At 35.7% G+C, this 24,735-nt stretch overlaps 1 protein-coding gene across 1 annotated transcript in view; it reads left to right on the top strand.

The window, feature by feature from the left end:
* The window catches only part of LOC306886051 (neuronal PAS domain-containing protein 3-like), a gene marked incomplete at both ends in the record, with an annotated part of 309,700 nt that overhangs the window by 243,343 nt on the left and 41,622 nt on the right, over positions 1-24,735 (top strand). The window contains one exon of the mRNA XM_079442910.1: positions 18,470-18,647. Within this exon, the coding sequence (XP_079299036.1) occupies positions 18,470-18,647 (178 nt within the window). The remainder of the gene's footprint in view (positions 1-18,469; positions 18,648-24,735) is intronic.

Raw genomic sequence — 24,735 nt, 5'->3', positions numbered from 1 at the left:
ACTCATCAACCAAGTGTGTTTGTGTCCATTTCTGCTCTGGTCTTCTCTACTCACGGATGAAGCTGTCTGACATCCTGAAATATGGAAACGCTGCAAAACAAGAGAAGATCTCTTACTACCGCTGATGTTTTTCTCAAGTACCACTGAATTTTACCTTTCAGTGACACATATTCTACACATATTTGGCGCATACTTGTTCTTTATTCCCTGCTTATGATGTTAGTAAAGGTTTCAAGACAATTATATAACCTCTATCTGGCCAATATACACAGCCATTTTTGTTGCTGTTTACACTTATAATTTACACTTACAAAAAACACAGTACAATTTTGTTATTTGAAAGAAGTATCTTAAGCGCTTCCGTAGCATGATGGCAAAAACTGAGAGACTTAAGAGGTGCTTCTTCCCCCAGGCCATCAGGCTCCTAAACTCAAACGCTGCCTCATAACATCACATGACTCCATTTAATAATCACTAATAATCAGTATGTTATTCATAATTTTTCTATCTCGTATTGCTGCTATGTAAATACCCTCTACAACCTGTTTGCACATTCTTCTTGCACATTCCTGCTTATATTATTATTTAAGTCTACAGTATACTGTCCTGCACATTTATGTTTTTTCTTACACATTTTATTTATATTTTATTCTTTCTTATTTTTCTACTTCATCTTTTTTTATTTATGTATATTCTTTGTGTTTGTATTCCATATAATTGCACCGTCCATGGAGCGGACCTGACTTACATCTCACTACTGGTTATACTCTGTATAATTGTGTGTGTGACGAATAAAAATCTTGAATCTTCTCACCAAGGCTGCATTTATTTGATTAAAAATACTGTAAAAACAATAATATTGTGAAATATTATAGTAAATTAAAATAGCTGTTTAAAATGTGATTGCATTATTAAAATGTATTTTATTCTTGTGTTACAAAGCTGAATTTTCAGTCCTTAGTGTCACATGACAAAAGCCCTATTCGGACGGTAATTGTTTCTCAGGGAGACGTAAGTGATTTTCACCATTTAAAGGGGGTAGTTGGTGATTTTAATGCCGGCCGAATCCAGGATGTCAGTGTTTTTCTCTCACCACCCCCATAAAAATCCCCAGCCGAATTACCTACTGTTTTTTGACAAACACCAAGGTCGTGTGGTAATTGAATTGCCGTCCGAATCCACATCTCTGAGTTTACGAGAAGAAATCGATTCAAAAATCAGTGTTTAAACCCTCTTTGAACACTCCTGAACACTGTACAGTAACTGTTGTACTTCGGTGTAATTTGCATACATATTTATTTCTGAAAAGCTGGAAAGTATTTAAAGGAACAATATAACTGCTCCACTACAGCGACTGGGAGCAGAAATAAAACTATTAATATCTTTTAAAAAATATTACACTGTCCATATATTTTGCATCCATTTTTGTCCATTATTTGTCAAGTAATTTACTTCAAAAGCACAGTAAGTTATTAATAAAATCTGTTTTGTGCAGATATCCGGTCACTTCAGAAGTAGGGAAAGAGACACTTTTGAGATGACTAGAGATGCGTGTAGATGTCCTGACATGTTTCGCAAAGCAAATGCAAACGTTAACCTTTAAGCCGTGGTGAGCTTTTGAACCATGATCACAGGCAGCTGAATGTGTGCTGGGAAGTTCAGTCACTGTGTCGTCTGCTGTACGGTGGCCCTTGTAAGTCAGATGTTTGTATTTCCCCTCAAGGTGTCCTGTTGCCTGGAGAGAGAGACAGAGCATAAATCAGAATACTCTTATAGCCGACATCTACTCCGGCCTTCTACAGCACAGCCAACTGAGAACAGAGAATCAGAAAGAGAGGAAGAGGATCTTAATCTGGCCATAAGCCACTTGCTTAAACAGCAGCATTGTGTGTCATTCAGTTGAAGATATCTTTTGAAGATACTATTTCAGTTTTTACTTTAAAATGTAACATTTAGGGTGCTTTCACATCTGTAGTTCGGTTCATTTGGTCCGGACCAAAGGCAAAAAATTATACATTGTAGCTATTTTTAGTTGTTTTGGTTCCTTTCCACACCATACTGTTTGCTCTGGTCTGGACCAGCTGAAACGAACCAAAATGCAGTCGCGTGACAATATCCGCTCCACTTGTTGGCTAGATGTGTCTTTGAACGCATTCCCTAAACTGCTTTTTGATTGGTCAGAAAGAGCGCGCGGGAAAATTCCAACGGTGCTCCCGGAAGTAAACAAAGACAGGAGTAAAATGCAGCAGACAGCACACTGCTATTTTGAGGCTCTGCACCTCCTCACAACCCCAAGTTTGTCCGCGACCTGCCATGCTAAACTGCAAACTGTCAACAAACACTTCCTCATCCTATAATGCACAGCGCAGCTGACTACGGCAGCTGGTTTAGTCCAAAAATGTGCAGTTCTTTTTGCAGTTGGGTCTGTTTGAGGTCGGATCACGTTCTCACCACAAACGAACCGCTCCAGGCCACCTCTTCAAGGAGGTCTCGGTACGCTTGTTTGGTCCACTTTTGGTGCGCTCCCGAGTGCGATTGCTGCATTCTCACCTGCCCAAACGAACCGCACCAAGAGGGAAACGAACTCTAGTGCGATTCAACCGAACTAAATGAGGCAGGTGTGAAAGCACGCTTAAGTACTTGAATACTTGTACTTGAATCACATCTATGAAACAACATCCGACTCATCACTTCAGTGTCATTAACCTGAGAAACAACAGCTTTTTGATATCTGTAGGGGGAATCAGTCAGCCAATCAGATTTCTGCTTTGAAAGCTCTTGCCGGTTTTGTTTGCAAAGTGCATCATATAGTCCACGGGTGGCCTGTGGGCATCCCAACTCAATTGAGAGAGCGAGGACAGTTTGGTCTTGCAGTACGGCTCAGTCGCTGGAGGCACGATCTGTGTGTTTGCATGGGACAGACAGATTATAAATGTGTGGCGGCATGCAGGCTTTGCTAATGACTGTTGTCCGAACAGCAGGAAATTTCACTGTAGATTCACACTCTTTAACCAAATAGATGTTGAGAGCTCACTGTTGCCTTAGCTAATTAGACTTCATTACTCGCTAACAAGGATCAAATAGACTTTTGCCAAACACTGCACCTGATTGGCTGGATTTTGGACTGCCCAGTCTTCCATAACAGAACTGACAGTGGGCTGTCATATGTTCAGTGTGTTTTCAGAATTGATGCTAAATGGAATTGCAAAAATAGTTGTTCGCAATGTAACAAAATATATTTTGCCTACTTGCAAAATTTACAAGAATTTTGAATACTTTTAAAATGGAATTTATTCCTGTGATGCAAAGCTAAATTTTCAGCATCATTACTCTAGTCCTCAGTGTCACATTATCCTTTAGAAAACGTTCTAATATGCTGATTTGCTGCTCAGTTATTAATAGGCCTACTTGTTATTATTACCAATGTTAAAAACTGTTTTTGCTGCTTAATTTTTGTTGAAAACTGGCAAAAAATGAAAAAAAAATTTTTCATTGCAAACTTTTGACTGTTATTGTAAGTCCATTTCAAAATTTGAATGTGAATTGAATTTTTAGACATCCTACAGGTGACAGGAATAGCTGGAGGAATTACTAAATAAGATTTCAAAGAAGTTCAACACATAATACATTCTGAGAAATTCACTTTGGTCCATAAAATGAAAGATAATTAAGCATAAAGACGTATATGTAGATTAAATACAAAATAAAGACAAGTATATGTAATATAGACCTAAATAAACTTCTCTAGGTGATATTTGTTCAAAACGTTTTGTCTTTGTCATAGCAGAAATGTTATTTTTTCTTTTAGTTCTACCTCCTACCTGCATCCTGTACCTCAATTCAAATTCAGGAATTTAATTGGAATTTTATATATAAAAAACCAGTAGAGAACAACTGTTAACCAACAGGGCCTAACAGTCCAATGCCCCATAAACAACCAAACCCTGACCCCTCGACTCAAACATTGTTTACTCTCTTCAGGAAGTCGAACGCCATAATTCAAAGCCTGATACAGCAGCAGGCATCAAACAGTTTCACCTGTCCACATCAAAACCAAACATCACACTCAAGCTCATCAGATGATCAGACCCGAGGAGCAGGATTGTACGAATCCTATGCGCGAATGTACCTGCGGACATGTTTGTGTGAATGTACTTAAGTCTTTCTCTCCAGCTCCTGTTCAATAATTCATCCATTCAGCGCAGTGGGTAACAGACACAGATTTATGGCTTGTGATTGTGCAATGTCTGGATTTATCAGGACCACGGAGGGAAAATTGACCAGAGCTACAAAAGGCCGTTTCTGCTTGTATTTGATCAGCATGAAAACTCATCAGAACCAGGCGGATGGAGGTAAAGAGGGTTCGTAGTGAGGTTTTCATTAAGGGATCACGGCAGCCCCCTGGTGTTTCCCATCTTCATCTGACTGATCCAGAGCCAACCGGACCCCCGCCCTGCTCCCGATTAATATGAAACTGTTACAAGAAAATGAGAGTTTATTGATTTGCGCCAATGTTTCGAGCTCTATTCAGATGCACCGAACGCTGACGGATAAGTGATTCCGATAAAAGAAGGGAGAGTTGGAGAATAGGGTAGAGGACAGCATTGACACGGCTGTATTTAATCTGTTTTACAGAGAGACTAATAGGGCTGATTTCTGTGTTTTATTTAGCGGGTGATTTAATTTGGCTTGGGCGGCAGTACGGACAATCGCAATGGTAATGCCCATCTTGAGGACACAGAGAAAAGAGGGCTAAGGTCTTAGATTGCCACCTACAGCTATGACACTTCCCCTTTATGGAAAGGCGCTGGGATGTGACTGGGGGGACCGAGGGGTTATTGCCTCTGCAGATTTCTCCCCTGAGTTGATTTTCATTTTCTTGATTTTCAAAGTGGCCAGTGATCTGTAACAGGCCTCTACGGCGAGCCGAGGGAGGCGAAACGGACAGAGGTTAGCCGGAGACTGGAATGGGAGTCATTGTTCCGTCTTTCTCTCCTTCTTTCGCTCTTGTCAGCAAATACTTGATCCCCTTTACGCTGAGGTTGTGTGTAGTAGGCACTGTTCTGTTCTGTTCGTCTGTCATAATTCATGAGGATTTATGCTGTTTGTTGGATTTTTTCTTTTCCCCAAGATGGCTTTTCAAGATATGTAAGCTGATTTAAAATAAAAAAGAATCAAATTAAAATACTTCTCATTTACTTATAGGCATATAATAATAGAAAATATATTCTCACATTCTTATTTAATATATAGTCATATATCCAGCAAAAACTCATAAAGATTAGTTATTTGTTAGATAGATTTTTCCCCGGTTCTTTTCTAGATGATTTAAAATTAAATTTTCTAGAAATTAATCAAATGACGTGATGTACATTTTCATTTATGAAGTATTTTATTCACTGAACTTCTAAAATAGGCATTGCCACATTATTTAATATATTAACCAGTTTTCCCATTGAATGTCCAGCAAAAATAGCTACATTTTGATGTAAAATGTATGTAAAATTAAAATGTAAATAATAATAATAATAATTCTTCAATTAATTTATGTAAAAAATATTTTTTAAATAATTAAAAAATTTAATCATTAAATATGGCTCATCTTTGTTTAGATGTGTATATATTATTTATATGTTTGAATATGTGTTTATATATATATATGTACATATATATATGTGTGTGTGTGTGTGTGTTAAATATATTAAGGTTCTGCCATATATAAATATATTGTGGAAACTTAATTTCCTGTAGAGCTGCTTTGCAACGATTTGTATCGTAAAAAGCGCTATATAAATGTTACGGGGGTGACGAGACGTGAGACGTGCGGATCCATTTGCAAAGCTTTATTATAAGACATGGTCAAAATAACAGCAAACAGGTATGGCAAAGGCAAGAGACAAGAATAATCCTAGGGCAAGCATGGGTCGACGATCGGCGTACAATATCCAGACAGGGCAAGGCAGAGAGAATAATCCAGGAACACGGGCAGGAATCAAAACACAGGGAAACAAACTAGGAAAACTATGACCAGAAAACACTTCGTAGAGTAGCTAGGCTAGACAATACTCGGCGGTGAGCAAGAGCAAGTCCCAGGCTTAAATAGTGAGTGGTGGTGATTGTGAAATGATCAGGTGTGGGCGAGATAGTGAACAGCTGTGCATGTCGTCAGTGCAATGGATTGTGGGAAATGGAGTCCAATGTGTTGTGAGTGAAAATAGTCACTGTGGTGAACGGGTGACCTCTAGTGGTGGTTAACCGGGAGAGCATGGACCAGATTCGTGACAATAAATAAACTTTAAACTTGCAGCATTTAATTTTTGCTTGTAATCGTGATTTCCACTTTTTTCCCACTTTTTTGCAGATTGTAAATTGAACCCAAAATAGGCATTATCACATCCTTATTTAATATATAAACCAGCTTTTATTATGTTAAAAAAAAAAGATTTTGGTCATCTACCGGTATTATTTAATATTAATCAACCTATCCTAGGTTACACCAGTGAAAGTCATTTTTAAAAGTCCGTTTCAAAGTTTTCATATTTTACTTTGCAAAACTGAACTTATACTCACTCCCACCATCTGTCTGTCTGCAGCATTGATGTTGCATTATATTTATATAGTAGGCTATATATGTTTTTTATATATATATATATATATATATATATAATTTTGTGATTGATAAAATATTTGCATTTGAAGTTGCTCTGAAGTGTCAAATGCGATCTTCATCGGCTTTAGCGGTCGGCTCGCTGGGTTTGCCGATTTTGCACTCCTTTGTGATTTGGCTTTTGGTCTTTGCTGTCACAAGTTCTGAAGGTTGAAGGGAAAAGCAATGTCAGGAAGCTGATTGGTTGCACAGAATTTCTAAGACAATCTGAATCTCATATTCAGCTACTTTGCCACAGTGGATTAAGATGATCTAAGGGAGCTTTGTGAGCTCGATAAAAATCAGGAACGCCAGAGAAAAGAGCGCAGGGAGATTTTGACCCTTTTTGTCCTTCCAAGTTAATTGTTAAAGTTATTGTCTCTCTGCAGCCATGCTCTTCTCTGCCTGGAACGAGAGACATGTTGCCTGTGAATTTCATATCACTGCTCTGAAACACAAACAACACACACATGCACATTTGTTGTTGAATTGAGGGGGACTTTCCATTGACTTCTGTTGTTTTTACACTGAGCTTAACCTCTAAACCAAACCCTCACCCAATCCTTCATGCATTTTTTCTTTTAATGAAGACATATCAAAAGACTTGTCCTTAATTTTTTAAATAACAAATGAGCTTTAATTTACATCACTGACATGAACATGATTTGCTACTACGGCATTAGAGGGCAGGATGTTCTCATTCAAGACAGCATTTGAAATCTGTGTAGCGCAGAATGCAAGTCATCAAGTCCAAATTCCAGTAAATTTGAAATGTTTACATGTGCTAAAAGTGAATTTTGTCAGATATTTGGAGTATAATAGCCTTTAGATTACCTCAATGCTGACAGATAGGAACTAAAAGCCACAGAAATGTCATTGTAAGCCATTTTCCCTGGGAACGGTTGGCTTTCAGGTTTTGCTATCCTTGGTCTTCACAATGTAGATAAAACCTGATGCACACAAACCAATTGCATGTTGGTGCATTAGGCGCACTACATTTTTTAGGCAAAATGTGTTTATTTTTTATTAACTGTAACAATATGTTTTGTCATTTCTTTTGGTAACACTTTCTATAAAGCCTGTTACGTAATTACATTGTAATGCATTAAATGTTTCATAAATAATTGTGACCACAGTTATGCTGCAATATTTCCAATGTATTTCAACCTTAAATGTGTATAATGCATTTTAGCACATGCATGATGCATGAAATGTGTTTTTTGTTTTTTAATACAACTATGCACAAATACTGTATAGTTTTTTATTTGAATAATTATCGTTTTTTTTATTATACAATTCATGCAACTACTATAAAGTGTTATACTATTTTTAGTATTCGAAATGTATGCATTAAAAATCCAGTATAATAATGCACTGAATTTATAAACAGTGCTGGATAAACATTTTTTTGTGTTTACTTTTTTGTGTGCATTACCTTTTATCTGTAACCGTCCAAGGAATTAATCAAACTCCATCCTTTTTATCATTCGGATCCATATTACCGTTTCATGTGTGCTTGTTTTGATGGAAAGCGCTCGTCGGTTTGATGCTGCCTCTATTAATTGGTTCTGATCCAAAGACTGATTGGAATATTGACGGATGGCCCGCTGAGACCCGCCTGTAATGGCTCATATGCATAGCCTGAGGTAAAGTGCCATGTATCAGCGCAGAGAATACACACGGCCCACAGCTACTGATGCCCTCCATTTTTCCTGAAGTGACAGGCTTGTGTCGGGAGGAGGAAGATTACGCTTTTGTGTGGAAGTGGGGCACGTGGTATTAAAGGTGGATAGAAAGAGAAAGCGAGAGATGGACTGCTCGTCCTCCGTCTGTCTGTTAGCGAGCAGTTAAAGGTCACTGTAATCTGAGCCGTGTAACACTCGAGTGGACCTCAGAAAGCTCTCGCAGTTAATAGCACAGGACGATGGCTTAACCCCCCGCCTCATCTGAAGAAACCAGAGCAACGCTGAGGGACAGCGCCAACCCGCACCATCTCACAAACATACAGTGTGTCTGTTTGATTTGTGAAATTAGAATCCCTCGTTGTTTGGCTGACAAATATTACTCGGCCACCCTGAGCTCAGCTAGTATCAGAAGTGGAAACTTTCCAGAAGCCTTTTCCCAAAAGCATTCATTCGGTTGAAGTAAGGTGTCTTCATTCATATAGTTGGCTTTTATTATAAGGCAGATAGTCATTAATTTATAGAATCAACCCTGGGAAGATCTTTTGTGATCTCATAATAAATTAAATATGAAATATTTAGCCCCAAATCCACCCCTTGGCAAAAAAATCAGTTAAATTCACATCGTTTAAAAAAAATAGATTAGTTAGTTACAATAAATATTTTTCTTATTTATATACACTGTGTGTGTATTTATATCATGTATATGTAAAAACTACTTTTATTTATTTTTTTATATTTGTGTAATATTTAAAATAAGAATCATACATTAAATATTACATATTAAATAGTGTTGGAAGTGAAGAATTCCAGAAGCGTTTTCCCAAAAGCATTCTAAGTATCCAATTGAAGTAAGAGTCTTTATTCGTATTCTTGGCATATAGAAGTACATATATATATTCATATGTGTATAATGTACACATATAAAATTAAATGATAAAATTGTGTGTGTGTTTTATAATATATTAAATTAATATTATATATAGTATATACGCACACACACATTTATTAATATATATATATATATATATATATACACAATATATTGCCAAAAGTATCGGGACACCCCCTTCTAATGAACAGGTTTGACTACTTTAGTAATTTCAATGAGTACAAATCTTAATGTTTAAGCATATAATGATATTCTAGGGAATTGTGTACTTCTAATTTTATTGCAACAGTTTGGACAGAACCCTTTTCTAGTCTAACATGATAATGCCTCTGTGTATAAGGCATGGTTCAAAAATAAATGATTGATTCAGTCAGTGTGGAAGAACTTGACTGGTCTGCATAAAGCAAAGTCCTAATCTGGGTGTGAGTACACTTGGATGGGTTAAATGCACAGCACAAATTCCGAGTATGGGTCACCATACTTGGCCACACACCACTTCCCTTTCCCCGCTTTTTAGGGGCAGTCGTGGCCTAATGGATAGAGACTTGGACTTGTAACCCGAAGGTTGTGGGTTCGAGTCTCAGGTCCGGCAGGGATTGTAGTTAGGGGGGAGTTAATAACCAACACTCTCTCCACCCTCAATACCACGACTGAGGTGAGACCCTTGAGCAAGGCACCAAACCCCCAACTGCTCCCCGGGCGCCACAGCATTGGCTGCCCACTGCTCCAGGTGTATGTTCACTACTGTGTGTACACTTGGATGGGTTAAATGCAGAGCACAAATTCTGAGTATAGGTCACCATACTTGGCCACACACCACTTCCCTTTCCCTTTCCTTTTTTTCTTTAGAACAGAAGAAGGCACTTCCAAAACTGTGGCATCAAAGATGGAAGCATAATTCATGTATTTAAAAACTGTATTTCCATCTCTGTTGCAACAGTTTTGAAAGCGTCTAAAATGACTGCACCCATATATACAAGTCATTGGTGTTTGGTGATGAGTTTTTGACTCAAGGTCTGCATTTAGAATATCATTATATGCTTAAACATTAAGATTTGTACTCATGGAAATTACTAAAGTAGTCAAACCTGTTCATTAGAAGGGGGTGACCCAATACTTTTGGCAATATAGTGTGTGTGTGTGTGTGTGTGTATATATATATATATATACAGTATATATATATATATGTATGTGTGTGTGTGTGTGTGTGCGTGTGTGTGTATATATATATATATATATATATATATATATATATATATATATATATATATATATATATATGTATATGTATACTTTTTTTGTACATTTATGTATTCATTTATTGTAAATATATATATATATATATATATATATATATATATATATATATATATATACACAAAATGTATTTAGTTATTTATTTATTCATACATGCATTTATATTTAAATTTGTATGCAAAATGCCCCCAGGTTCGGCTAGTATCGGAGGTTGAAACTTTCCTTTTCCTGAAAGCGTTTGTTCAGTTGAAGTAAACCTGTTGGCAGTATGCTTTTATTATAAGGCAGATAGTCATTAATTTACAGAATCAACGCTGGGAACATCTTTTGTGATCTCATATTAAATTTTAGCCCCGAATCCACCCCTTGGCAAAAATTACTCACATCGTTAAAAAATATTTAATTAGGCTGCAGTTTATTCGCGGCACACGGGGGAGATGGGATTTGCATGAGGCAGGTCGCCTCTCGTGCCGGTGAGGGAGATTGGATGTGAGTGGAGATCACGGGGTCACCGGCGCAGCCAAGGACTCCCATTTTCCAAGGTCAGACAGGTAGAGAGGTGCTCCCCTGGGTCTCTGCTCACACAAGACAGCTCCAATTGGCCCTTAATTATGTCCTTCCTTTAAGCCACTGCCAGCTTTTGTTTTTCCAGGGATATCTCTCCTCTCTCTTGTCCACTACAACAATGGCGGTGCTTTTCGAGCAGCCCTATTATTATTTTATAGGCTCGGTAATCAGATGATTTACCGGGAACCCTAATGGATGAGACCGCGTGAAAAGCAGAGGTTAATCATAGTCGTGTCAATCATCATTTATAGTGAAGTCTGTGCTTGTGGTCCAGCGATACGGCTTTTTCATGGCCGATGCTGATATTTAGAAAGCGAGGTGGCCTGTGGTCGATGTAATAAATAGTACATGTAATTCACATGTATTTTGCATATTATTGAATTGTTATGAAGCTTAACACCTACTTTTTCTACAATAAATGTATTTTACAAAATATTTGAATGTTGTTTTACATCATTTATTATAGTTTTATACTACATATATATATATATATATATATATATATATATTCACAATATTGATTTATGAAGCCTAATGCCTACTTTTTCACAGTGAATATATTTTACAGCTTTTATCATATTTTTTATAAATGTTTAAATAAATTGTATATTTATTTTTATATAACTTCAACAACATTCAACTATGAATAATCGTTGTATAGTTATTTAAAAATATATATATAATAATTCATAATTACAAAAATTACTGTTTGTGTATGTGTAAAGCAGAAAATGAGCAATGTGTAGTATTAGTAAAATACTAGTAAAAAAATGTATATTTTATTTTTTTAAATATTACATTTTAAATAGATTATTTTTATAGCAAATATTATATATATTACATTTTGAATCTATTTTTCACTAGTATTTTACTAATACTACATTGCTCAAAAAGTTTCTCACATAAAAGACTGGTAATATTATATAACAAAAGTTTTCTTCTAGTTGAGTGTTTCTCTTATTCGGCTCTGCTGTACAACCGAACAGGTTTTTTTTTTTTTTTTTGGTTCTAGCTGTTGGCTATCCGTGCGGCAGGGTTTGCATAATTTAATTGGGACTGTTAGTTCCCAGCTGGAACAAAAACAGAAGAACCAATGATTTGAACCCCACTCGCTCTATCTCAGGGTCCAGACAAGCTCTCGCCGAATTGCTTTATGATTCACAAGCATTATCAATTGATGGGAATATAACATGAATCATTTATTAAAAGAGTAATTACGTGCTATGAAACGTATAATGTTCCATTTAGCACATTTGCGTTAAATGCGTTAATTAATTCTGCACCCTCCAGCCAACATCAGTTTATTTGATTAATACTTTTTTTAAAGTCACTGACATTTTAAGGAACTGAAAGGAATTTCTCACTCCCCTCAGATGTGCTTAATGTGCTTTTCGGTCCCTGAGGATTTTAATGTTTGTGTCTTTTCCATGTTTAGGTTTTTAATAGTGGCACTGATTCTATTACACAGAAAATTATAAATAAATTCACACAAGCAAAAGACAGTTTTATACTTTTTAATTTATTTTACTTATGATCATTATATTTTACAATATATTTTTAAAAATGTATTATATTTATTGCTTTATGTATATATATATATATATATATACATAAAGTGTATATTTATATAATATATATGATTTTAGACACTTTTCCCATATTCGACACATTATTTTTGGTAAGTTGCACTAAAAATTAACTTCAAAAACTCTATGGCAGTGTGTGCATACAAGTGTTTTAAAACTCAGAAGCAATTTACAAGCAACTTGAGAGCCAAAGCTGAAAAGCTAGGGGTCATTTCAAGCATCAGATCTTTGCTATCTCACATCAGCACTTGCAACAGCCCTTTTATCTTAGCAGTGAGTCATGATTGTGGATTTGCATGCATGGACGGGGCCAAAATGTTCCTGGACTCCAAACAGGTTAACTGGCAGGGAGCGTGAGGTGAGAGCCGTGGTGGCGCGTGTTTGATGCCAGCGAGTAATTGTGTCATAATGTGAGAGACGAGAGCTGGCAGCTTCCTATTGCCATTTGGAGGGGTTCAGTGACACTTGACATGCCTCTTCAGCTTCACAGAGCAGGGCAAGAGAGAGCGCTGGAGTAAATAGAGGGAGCTAATGCTTGCTTTCATGCAGAGACACAAGAATGAGAATGGGGGCGGGGCTCGAGCAGAAGGGGGAGGGGTCAGTACTTCCAGAGCCGCTCAATCATTAAAGTGAGAAGGACGGAATTTTTTTTTTTTAAAGGGGCAAATGTGCAGAGTGGAGTCAAATGAGCCTCATTTATCAGTATGACTCTGTGTTAAAATTCAAGACCTCATATTTAATATTTTCTTTTTAAACAGTTTAAGAAAGCAGCACAAACTTCAGTTTTGTTTAGTTTGATATGAATTTTGAAATAATGTTTTATAAAATAAAATATGTGTGTTAACTTATAACTAAAGAAAAATATAGTAGATTTATTTGGAATTTTGAAATAAAATCATTGTATGAAATAAAATATATAACTACAGTAAATTACAGTTTTTTATGTTTACTTAGAAATTTAAGTATTTTCACTTCAGAAAATAAAGTAAAATGTAGTTATTTATATTTATTTGGAATTTTGAAAATAAGCATTTTTTTAATCAAATTAAATATATTAACTTGAAAAATAATATAGATAAATATAGTTATGTATTTTAATTTGGAATTTTAAAATAAACACATAATCTAATATTAAAATTATTCACTTAAAAATAAATAAAAATGCAATTATTTATATTTATTGGAAAGTTTTAAACAATTATAAAAGTACTGTATCAACTTAAAGAAAAAAATATATAGTTATTTGTTTTATATTTGTATGCCAATATATTAGCAGAGGTTTATAATGAAAAAGTGGTATATAAAACTGAACCATTTATTGGGCTTTTACACCATTTCCTAAGCAGTCACAACACAACAAAACATTTGAGCTGGGGTCAGCGGACCTTTGGCTCCGCCTCTAGCTCCGCCCACACAAACGAGTACATTTGGCACAAGAAGCAGAAAGAAACCGCCCATCATGTGATGAAATTTGACAGCTGGGTATTACAGCTTTGATAGAGCAGAACAGTTAATAGGCGATAGCTGACATTTCTGAAACCTTGCTAATTAAGGGCTTCCTTCTTAAACTCAAGCATAACGTCAGGGGTTTTTTTCTTTTCTTCTCCATTTCCTCTCTCTCTTCATGTTTGTAAAATCAGGTGATTTCATTAATGCGTGCCAGTCAGTCTTAATAAACCAGAGGAAAGAGTGGGGGGGGGGCTCTTATTGAGTGACCTTCTACAAAATAAGCATGTTGCTGGTGGGCTCCGTCCATGGCCCCACTTCAGCGAGCCGGGCTTCATTTACAATGCAAAACCTCCTTCTGTAATCCAAGTGTCCTTTCTGCAATCACAGAGCATAATCTGCTGCTCTCTTGTTACAGACAACACTTTACCGCACCGGCCGGCACACAATGAATATCAGAGCCGATATTATTTTCTCGGCGCATTGTTCGCCCCTCTTCACATCGCAGAGATTAAGGCAAGACGAGTGTTTTGTGCTGCCACTTGTGCTGAAAAGTGGCCTCATTCTAATACTGTTAAAATAGTCGCCGGGCCATGTGTGTGAATTATAATGGACACAAAAGGATTGTCCGCTCTCGCATGTAAAAGAGAGATAGCTTTACATTTTATCTTTGTATGGAAATAGATTTTTTTAAGGCTTTATTGTTGTGTGTTAACTTGCTAGGAGGCTGTCATCTATTTTTTTTTTACTTTAAAATCAATATGAAAATCAAAATTGACACTATTTACTTTATTAATATACATTTGTAGTCCTATTGTAAATAATTTATTAGATGATGTTTGATCCTTTTATGATAATTTGTATGCGATTAATCGTTTGACACCACAGAGATATATATATATATATATATATATATATATATATATATATATATATATAAGATGTGATTTTTTTTTTTTTTCTGTTGGGATTGGACTCCAATTGTCTGTAAGCTGGTTGAAAACCTCAACCCCATCTCTTTAGTTCTTCAAAAAGAATCCTCAATTCTTTGGTCTACTGGATATAGGCGGAATGTCAGTCTTCCAGAGAAAGATCCAGAAAGTCTTACTTCGATTTTTCCTCCAGATTTTTGATGCCCAGGGACAAGAAAAAAAAAATCAGATGTGCTGTTGGGTTTCTAGTGTGTGAGAGGCCAAACAGTAAGAGACAAAGAGAGCTGGAGAAACAGACAGACAGTTGGTGGTCCTGTTGCACAGTTCTTTTGGTTTATGTTTCCATGGATTTTCTGTTATTTTTGCTGTTTGTTTTACAGTAAATGTTCTGTTTAAACTCTGAATGTGCATGTCAATTCCTTCAATATGCATTCCTGTGAATATTCGACTCTTGGAAACAGACTATATTTTGGATAGTTATTTGAGTAATTACTAGGTAATCATATACATTGTTGGGAGTAATGCATTACAAGTAACGTGAGTTACGTAACTAAGTAGCTAGTAAAATTTATTTCACATATATAATGAATAAATTTACAATGAAATATCTGAGTTACTTTTTTGACAAATTTACCCAAATTACTTTTTTTTTTGTTTTATTAAAAAAACAAATAAGCAAGCCCAGCCCAACAAAATCTATCACTTTATGTTAAAAGTAACTGAGTAATGTGATGAGTTAATTTTTATGAGCAATACAATACTGTAAAACATTCATTGCTTTTAAAAGTAACTTCCCCATATACTGTAATATATTTATAATATACATGTTTAATACAGCTTTAAAGCTTTTTTTTTACAATATATTTCATCACAGTGCAGCCCCCAAATACTAATTAATTGCAGTGTTAATTATTTGCCAGTCTTTGCCACTATCCTTCAAACCACTAGGTTTTACCAAAAAAACACATTATTTTTCAAATACTGTACATTATTGTAGTTCCTCTAATAATAATAAGCTCTCAAACGCGTCGTTCTATACAAAGTCCCTCCTTCCGACAAGTGCAGTCTGCTCTGATTGGCCAACTGACCCAGTGCATTGTGATTGGCCGAACACCACAAGCACGTGTCGGAAATGTAACGCCCCTTACCATGATCGCGAGCTTCAGCTTTCAAGTTAGTTTTATAAGTTCAATCCTGAAAGGGATTGCGTGACAGAAACAGTGATGATGCTTGTATGTATTTGCAGTACACAAGCCGCAGTTAAGATGATTTCTGACAGGCTGTACACTCTGCTGTCATGTGACCCTGTTCACCTCACACACACACACACGATGCGTTACATGCAAAACTCTGCATTTGAACAGTCAATAGCAAATACTTGAACTAATAACAAAACATACTTACAGTCGCTGATTCAGAAGCGCCAGATTGTCATAGCTAAGTCGGAAATGCCAGCCTTGTACTCTACCAGGTTCACGAAACTGTCGTCCATAAAATGCATTGCACAAATTCGAACATTTGGGTTGTGCTGTTCTGTAAAAATATCTTAACTAATGATTCCTAATTGCATCTAATTTCAGAAGGCCAAATAAAGTGCTTATGCTTCCGCATAGAAACACACAGCTTCTCCCTGACATGGTTACTGAAACCACGCCGCCTTTCTTTGCGTGAACATTTGGGTGGCATTAAGCAAATATTTCCACATCGTGACATAGACGTGTGGGGGCGTGTTTAAATTAGCTGTTTTAGGGGGGCGTGGACGAGTCTTAATTTTTATAAAGAATATCTCTTTGGGTTTGAGACTTTAGTCTTTGCAACTTCAGGGATCTCATCTATGCAGGAACAGCTTGTAACACTCCAAAGAGAAAGGAAAACTTGAAATCACATCATATGACCCCTTTAAATAAATATATTTGTCACTCTGAATTATGATGGAATATTATTTCACCCATAGTTTGACTTTTTCTCACAAAAGTTATTTGAAACATTTGCTACACTTTATTTCCGTTTAGTATGGTTTCTACTGTATGTAAATAAAATCAGTTTTCTAAGTTTAATTTCATGCAGACATTTTTATTCTATTTTATATTATTTTATTTTATTGTTTATCCACTTGGCGTTCCATTTAACTCAAGTCTAAATTTGTGATAAACATTTCCTCTAATACACATTTCCAGAGACGGGTGTATTTTTTCTTACCTGTTGGTAAATGTACACCTTCAAAACTGTTCTTGCATAGCCATTTTGTTTCTTCTTTTTTGTTTATGTATAATCTTCTGACGATTGGACAGCAGAACGCTGCATTAGCAGTAATATTCTCTACCAGGAATATAATAAATCTACAACACGGCATTATACAGTTCTAGCATTGTGCCGAAATAACCGAAGCCCATGTCTCTGTCAGTGGCCTGTCTCTTTATTCATTGTTTCTGCATGGAATAATAATTTGTGAAGCACTAAATTGCTTTGAAGGATAGGACATTAAAGGGATTATTCTCATGTAATCCGCAGGTCCCTGTAGACGTGGACCTGATCACAGAACAGCGTTACTCAAAACACAACAATAGCATGTTTAAGCGCCACAGCCACAGCTACTTTAACCGCCTGTTGTTGTTTTTTTCTTGTCATCCCCAGTTAGTAACAGTAAATTTTCCCTCCCGCTTAGTAAATGAGCGTGTTTAAAGGTTAGACAAGCACACGCTAATTATTTGATTATTTGGACGAGCTCTCTCTCCCCTAAAGAGCAGAAAGTTGTGTCTCAGCGAGCTGGGGAGAGGCAGAGGAAACCTCTGGAGGGAGGATTGAAGTCTAAATAAAAAGAGCACAAGTGCTTTTAGCCAAGCTACACTTACAGAAAAGCACATTAAGCTCACTATGAAAGACTCACCTTCATGAATAAGTCATTAAAAGACTTTATATAATGCTAAACAGATCATATATGAATTAAAATTTCATGACATTTTTAGCTGTGTGAGTGTATATGAAATCTGGTGAGAAATTTGCTGAAGCTCAATTGGCAGAATATTGTGCTTGCAACATAATACAAATTATTTTTTTTTAATATATATATATATATATATATATATATATATATATATATATATATATATATACAATTGTAATTGTAGTGTTATTTAAATACTGTATTTATTTATAAATTTTTGTATTTGCTTTTTTTTCTATATTTTCTATATGTTTTAGTAATTTTATGTGCTTTTGTTTTTAGTTTTACAGATTTTTATTTTAGTTTTAGTCATTTTAGTACTCAAACTAATTTGATTTCATGTATTTGTCAATGCAGCATTTCTAAGGTTGGCCTAAGTTTTGTTTTATTTTATCTTTATTTCAATTAAATGTATTTTAATTGAGTCATTTCAGTTTTAGTGTTAGTTAAGAGTAACAGCACTGTTTCATGTTCTTTTTGACTCATGTGTCTCTGGTTCTTGTTTGTGCTGCTGCAGGTAGAGCTGACGGGCAGCAGTGTGTTTGATTACGTTCACCCGGGCGATCATGTGGAGATGGCCGAGCAGCTGGGCATGAAGCTTCCGCCGGGCAGAGGGCTGCTGTCTCAGGGCGGCGGGGCCGAGGACGGGGCCAGCTCTGCCTCTTCTTCCTCTCACTCTGAGACACCTGAGCCAGGTAAGATCATGAGACTATGAGCGGCCTTGCTGGACAGGTTAGAACACGTGGGTTTAGACGAGGGTTTAGAAGTTTAGACTTTGTGCGTGCAACAGGCAACCAGGGTTTGTGTTTTGTGTACTAATCTCTCTAGTTTGGTTTTTGTGCTTTGCCTTGTTTGATTTTATCCTAGTTTAGTTTTGTTTATTTATTTTTATAGTTTAATATCATTTGGTTATTTTATTATTGTCATGTTTATTTTTGTTCTGGCCCTTTAACATTTATTTTATTATTATTATTTTATTATTATTTTTGGTTCACTCAGTGGTGAACAATTCCACTTCACGTCAAAGTCCTTGAATGCAAGTTTATATTATTATAATTTAGTTTTTAGTCACATTTGGTTAATATTTAAAAATATTATTATTTATTTTATTTAATAAAATAAATATTTTTATTTATTTATTAATTGATTTAATATTTACTTATTCTTTAATATTCTTTAATTCTTTAATTATTTTAATATTTACTTTTAGCTATCTTATTTTATTTTATTTCCACTTCACGTTCTTGAATGCAAATTTATATTCTTGTAATTTAGTTTTTATTTAAGTTTGGTTAATATTGTACAAATAATTGTATTTATTTTATTTAATAGTATTTTATTTTTTAATATTTATATTTGGCTCTTTGTTTTTATTGTATTTATTTATAAACACTTGATTCTGATATACTCAATGGTGAATAATTCTGCCAGTTCTTGTCATTGGTTTATTACCGATCGTTAATACCGTCCTTAGTCCTAAAATGTTTTTGTTTTTTTCTACAAGACTTCTACTTTAATGTCTGGATTCTGTGATTTGAATCATAGTTTTTTTTTAATAAACATTAGTTGCATAATTTCAGTTTAAATATAAAAAGAAACATAATTTGCAATTGATCTATTACTGTTGCTTTGAGTAAAGCTTTCATTCAATGATCTTGAAGCTCCAGATTTGGGCAGTATTATTTGTTTTGTGTGTTTTTTATTTAGTTATTTATTTCTTTGCTTGTCTGTTTATTTATTGATACCCAAAGCCATGTTTCTCTCTGAGGTTTGTATTATAGATACTCTGCACCAAGCGGTCAATGTGATGCTCAGACACTGTGAGTGGACCTTAGGTTGCCAAAAGCGTCCGTGTGTGTGTGTGTGTGTGTGTGTGTGTTAATGGCATGTGTGACATGATATGCCTGATGAGTGTCTTCCGCTCGGCCCTGAACTCTCCAGGGGTGGCCCGTGTGGCGGCAGCACTGTAACACAGGCTTACCCTGCTCCCGAATTTAATTAGACGAATTGTATAGCAGGGATGAAAAGAGATGACATTCCTCATTGGAATTCCTTTCAGGGCTCTTATAGACTTTGCCTTCCAAATGTTCCCATTTTCATTGTGTTGTACTGATGATAATTTAAGTATTAGGGGAAAATCCATTTATAAATTAAACAAAATGACTTGATATCCATCAGTCCCCGAGTTCATCAAGCTGTTCAAACATGAGGGAGATTGGCTGGTCGGCCCGGGTCTTCCGAGAGCTTCAGTAATTAGATCTGCCAAGGATTTATTCTTTGCTGATTGGAGCTTTAAATTAATTGAAGTTCCACATTTGTGGTTTTGTCCTTTTCGTGGCGTTTTCTTTTTCTTTTCTTTTTTTTTTCAGCCAGGCAGAAATTTCACACTGGCAGACTCAAAAGTGTGTGTGTGTGTTCGAGTGAGTGTTTGAGTGAGAGTGTGTGTGTGTGTGTGTGTGTGTGTGTGTGTGTGTTTGTGTGTGTGTTTGTGTGTGTGTGTGTGTGTGTGTGTGTGTGTGTGTGTGTGTGTTTGTGTGTGTGTGTGTGTGTGTGTGTGTGTTTGAGTGTTAATTTCCTTGTGAGAGTGAGTGAGAGGGTCTTTAATGGTTAGAGGGCTGGTCTGACGCTTTGATTTATTTGTGTATACGCAGAATCATTAAAGATGTGCTTTACAATCAGATAAAGGGCACCACGGTCTGTCTTCTAACACCAGAGCTTCATTTATAAATTATGAGGACCAGAGACACATACTGTACGAGAAGTTTGTGGGGCGATTTTATTTATAAGGATAAAAAGTGTGTTTACATCCGGTCGGCAGCATGATGCCATACCTAGACAAAATTGGATTAAAATCTGTGATGTTATCTACATTGTAAGCTTGTTGGTATAGATGTGTTGCTTTAATTTTTTTGCATTGTATTGAGCCCCTAAAGGAGCATGCTGGTAGATGCAAGGATGCAAGTAAATGGTGGTAGATGCAACATTTAGATTTTTTTTTATGTTTTTGCATTTGCATAAAAAGTTTGTGTTATCTTGCAAAACTATTGCGTTTCCCCAAGAAACTTGGCATTCGCTCTCAAAATTTTGTGATGAAAGTAATATGCGGTGGGAGAAAAAACTGTATTTGAGTGCTTTCGCAAGTGAATGCAAAGCTGCTTAGGGGAACGCAATAGTTTTACCAGAGAACGGATTGAAATGCATTGTTTCTTTGGGGAACGCAATACTTTTGTGAATTCAAATGTTTTGTGAGAGAATGTAAATGCTTTAAAAGAGAATGCACATTTTGCGGGAGGATGCAAAGTTTCTTGGGGACATGCAATACTTTCGCAAGAGAATGGAATTTCTGTGAGCAAGCGAAGGTTTTCTCGGGGAGTGCAATACTTTTGTGAAAGAACACTAGTGTTTTGTAAGGGAGCGCAAATTTTCTTGGGGAAATGCATTACTTTTGTGAGAAAATTCAAGGGTTTTGTGAGAGAATGCAATAGTTTTGTGAGACAATTTAAATATTTTATTGATCGAGCACAAAGTTTTTCTGGAGAATGCAAATGTTTTGGGGTAATGCAATAGTTTAGTGAAAGGACACAAAAGCATTGAAATATAATTTTTCCTCCCATCTCATAATTTTTTCCATTACCATGTCCCCTCAGGGACTCTGTAGCATTGAGATTTGCGTGAAGTCTAATATTATTTTACTAGCAAAGATGATTCTCTTTGGCATCAATTACAGAAATGGTGAAAAACCAAGACTTGGCTGCCTAGCATGGGACAATTCGCCCCTGCTGGTAGATACGGCAACTACATCATATAGAGACAAAAAGGTTTTTTAATTAAGATTTTTTGTTGTTGTTGCAAACATATCGTTATATTATTGTAAATGTTTTGCCAGTGATAATTCTTTCTGCTTCTTGACTTTTATATTTACTGCTGTCTGCTGTCTCTGGCGTCACATCTGTGTGTCAGCCGTGCTACTGTCATTAAGATGAATGGGAATGCTAATAGTTATCTTTCTGCTGGTATAATAGTACTCCTTGGGACACAAAATCTCCCTCTTGTGCTCTATTTTTCTTCCTCTGAATGAACGGCAGGCTGAGCAGTGTTTAAGGTGGAGTCGAGCGTATCACCTCCTGTCACCTCCCTCATGTGTGTGTGTGTGTGTGTCCTGCCTCTACACTCGTTTTTTCCTCCTCTTTCTGCCTATGATGTCACTTTTTTTCATCTGCTCAACCTGCAGAGTAAATTGTGTTATCAACAGCCTATTTTAAATATCTGGCAGTGCGGAGGGGAGAGCGTGTTTTCATCTCATCACTGGCTCCATCTCTCTCAAGGGCATGACACGCCGGCAATAAAGCGGTAAAGACGGCGGTATTTTTCTTGAAGATCGTAATCCTGCTGTTTGTCAACAAGAGGCTTTTGATGAGCGTGAAAAGCAGCCCCCCTTTTGTGCATTAATAAAAGAAAAAGATTCAAGCTTCATTTGCAATGAGATGAATTTGGAAACAGACGCCTGTGAGCCTGTGACATCTGTCCAATCGGCTTTGGCACAGAGAGCACATCGCTGCTTTTAGTTACAGTTCCTTTAACTTATTCATTCGTTTAATTGTATTTTTTTATTTATTTTGATAATTATTAGTATTAGTTTTTGTAGTAGTTAGGGACACTTCTATCTATCTGTCTATCTATCTATCTATCTATCTATCTATCTATCTATAGTTATAATAATAATAATTAATTATTTAAATACACAGCAATAAACACCCATTTCTAGATTATAGCTACAAAAAAGCATAGGGAATTTTGTGATGATTGCTTGATGATTGAATCATTTGAATCAGCGATTCTATTCAATCTAAAGACTGTTTTCTTTTTATTTATTATACAATTTAAAAGAAATAACCTGCTAAGTGTACTGCATTAAGCTAACTGAGACTTGTTATAGCACTTGCATATCATTGCTCTTTTGTTGATTTTGTTTGCTTCTGTTGTCCTCATTTGTAAGTCGCTTTGGATAAAAGCATCTGCTAAATGACTAAATATAAATGTAAATGTAAAGACAGCTCGTTACTGTAAATTGCTTAAATTATTGTGAAAGCAGTTTAAAGTGTCATTATATTTAGTTAGTTACTCCCAAACACTATAAGTGGTGATAATTATGCACAATATTAATGCAACCATGCCATAAAAGGCTTGCATTACTGTGATTTTACCTTAATTATGGAGTGTTTTGGCACAATGCGTACATTTAAATTAATATATAACTATATTAATATAGAATTCATAATAAAGAAAATTGTATACAGCTTAACTTATACTGTATATGGCCATAGATGTATATTGCATCTTTAAATGCATCTTATCTGAATTTAAATCTGGAATTATCCATATTGTAATTATTATTTAATGTATATCCCAATTTAAATTAGTATTTATTCTATTTAAAAAAAAATTGGCATTCAAATAAACAAAAAGGTATTTTTATTTTACCTTAGTTATTATGGACACATGAAGACCAGTGTAATATATGCCAACATGCAGCGAGAAACAAGAGATGTGGCATTAAACAATGATAAAAAGAACAAGATCCTATAAATAAAGGGAAAAAACACCTGAATTAACCTTTGGCAGTGCTGCATGTGAGGATGATGGACTGAGAACACTGTGTGAGGAGTGTTCGGTCCCAGCGCAGGGCTGAGCGGGCGTCCCAGGGCGTCCAGAGCAGCAGTCGCCCATGGGCAGGGTGATCCGGACTCTCCCGCAGGGTCAGACCTTTGATTTGTGTGGATTCTCCTCTAGCCTTTAACAGGTGTCTGCTGCTGCGGGTGACATTTGAAATGCAAATAGAGCTCTTTTCCACAAGGTCTCTGATTCTACCCCTGTCAGACCAGAAGAAATCCTCCAGCACAACACACACACATACGTATTCACATGCATACACACTCTACTGTACACAAACACACATGCACAGATTCACACTGAAACAATCAGATAAGACTTGTGTTCTGAAATGAACAGGAAGAGGCTGGAGTGAGATGTTAGATCATGTGTTTCACTTTTTTGTCACTCCTGCCAATTGTGATCATTTACAACACAAAATATTTTTGAAGACCATAAAACTGCACTTTCTTATACATTTATGCTAATATTCATTTTGGACAGTTACGTTTGAATGGATGTTCATTGACATAAAATGTTTACTGTATGAAATTCTGTGTTTGATGAGATGTTTGATGAGTGGATTGTATGTGAAAGCTCGTCATGGTCACTTTGTACATGTTCCAAAATGGCATCAAAATGCAAAGCTTTAGTTTTCTACTCCTGTGTATATTACAGTGAAAACAAAAATAGGGTACTCTTGAAAATGAAGTCATTTGTAAGTAGAAAATGTAAGTAGTTTCCCGACACTTAATGCCACATCATCTGGAAAGCGTTTAAATTTTATTTAAAATGTTTTATGTACAATTTTTTATTTTTTAAAAGTAAAAATGTGCTAAAAAAGGACCTAGAATCAAGGTGATACCATATTTTTGTAAGTAGTTTGTAAGTACTATGGTACATATTAAATAATATTTTGTTTTCGTTTTGAACGTCAATCTTCCACCTTCAATTCAATGAATTAATAAAAATTAAATGAATGAACAGTAATTTGCAGGGATTGTCAATACATTCCAACATTATTTATATATAATTATTTTATATTTAGATATTTTTTATATTCTGCATTTAAAAAAATTCTAGTTCTATTTAGCCACATGCATAATACCTTAATTTTGTTTTACCGTAATATTT

This window comes from Barbus barbus (genome assembly GCF_936440315.1).
Source record: "Barbus barbus genome assembly, chromosome: 20".
Lineage (NCBI taxonomy): Eukaryota > Metazoa > Chordata > Actinopteri > Cypriniformes > Cyprinidae > Barbus > Barbus barbus.
Note: the sequence above shows the minus strand (reverse complement) of the source record. Positions and strands in the feature narration are given on the sequence as shown.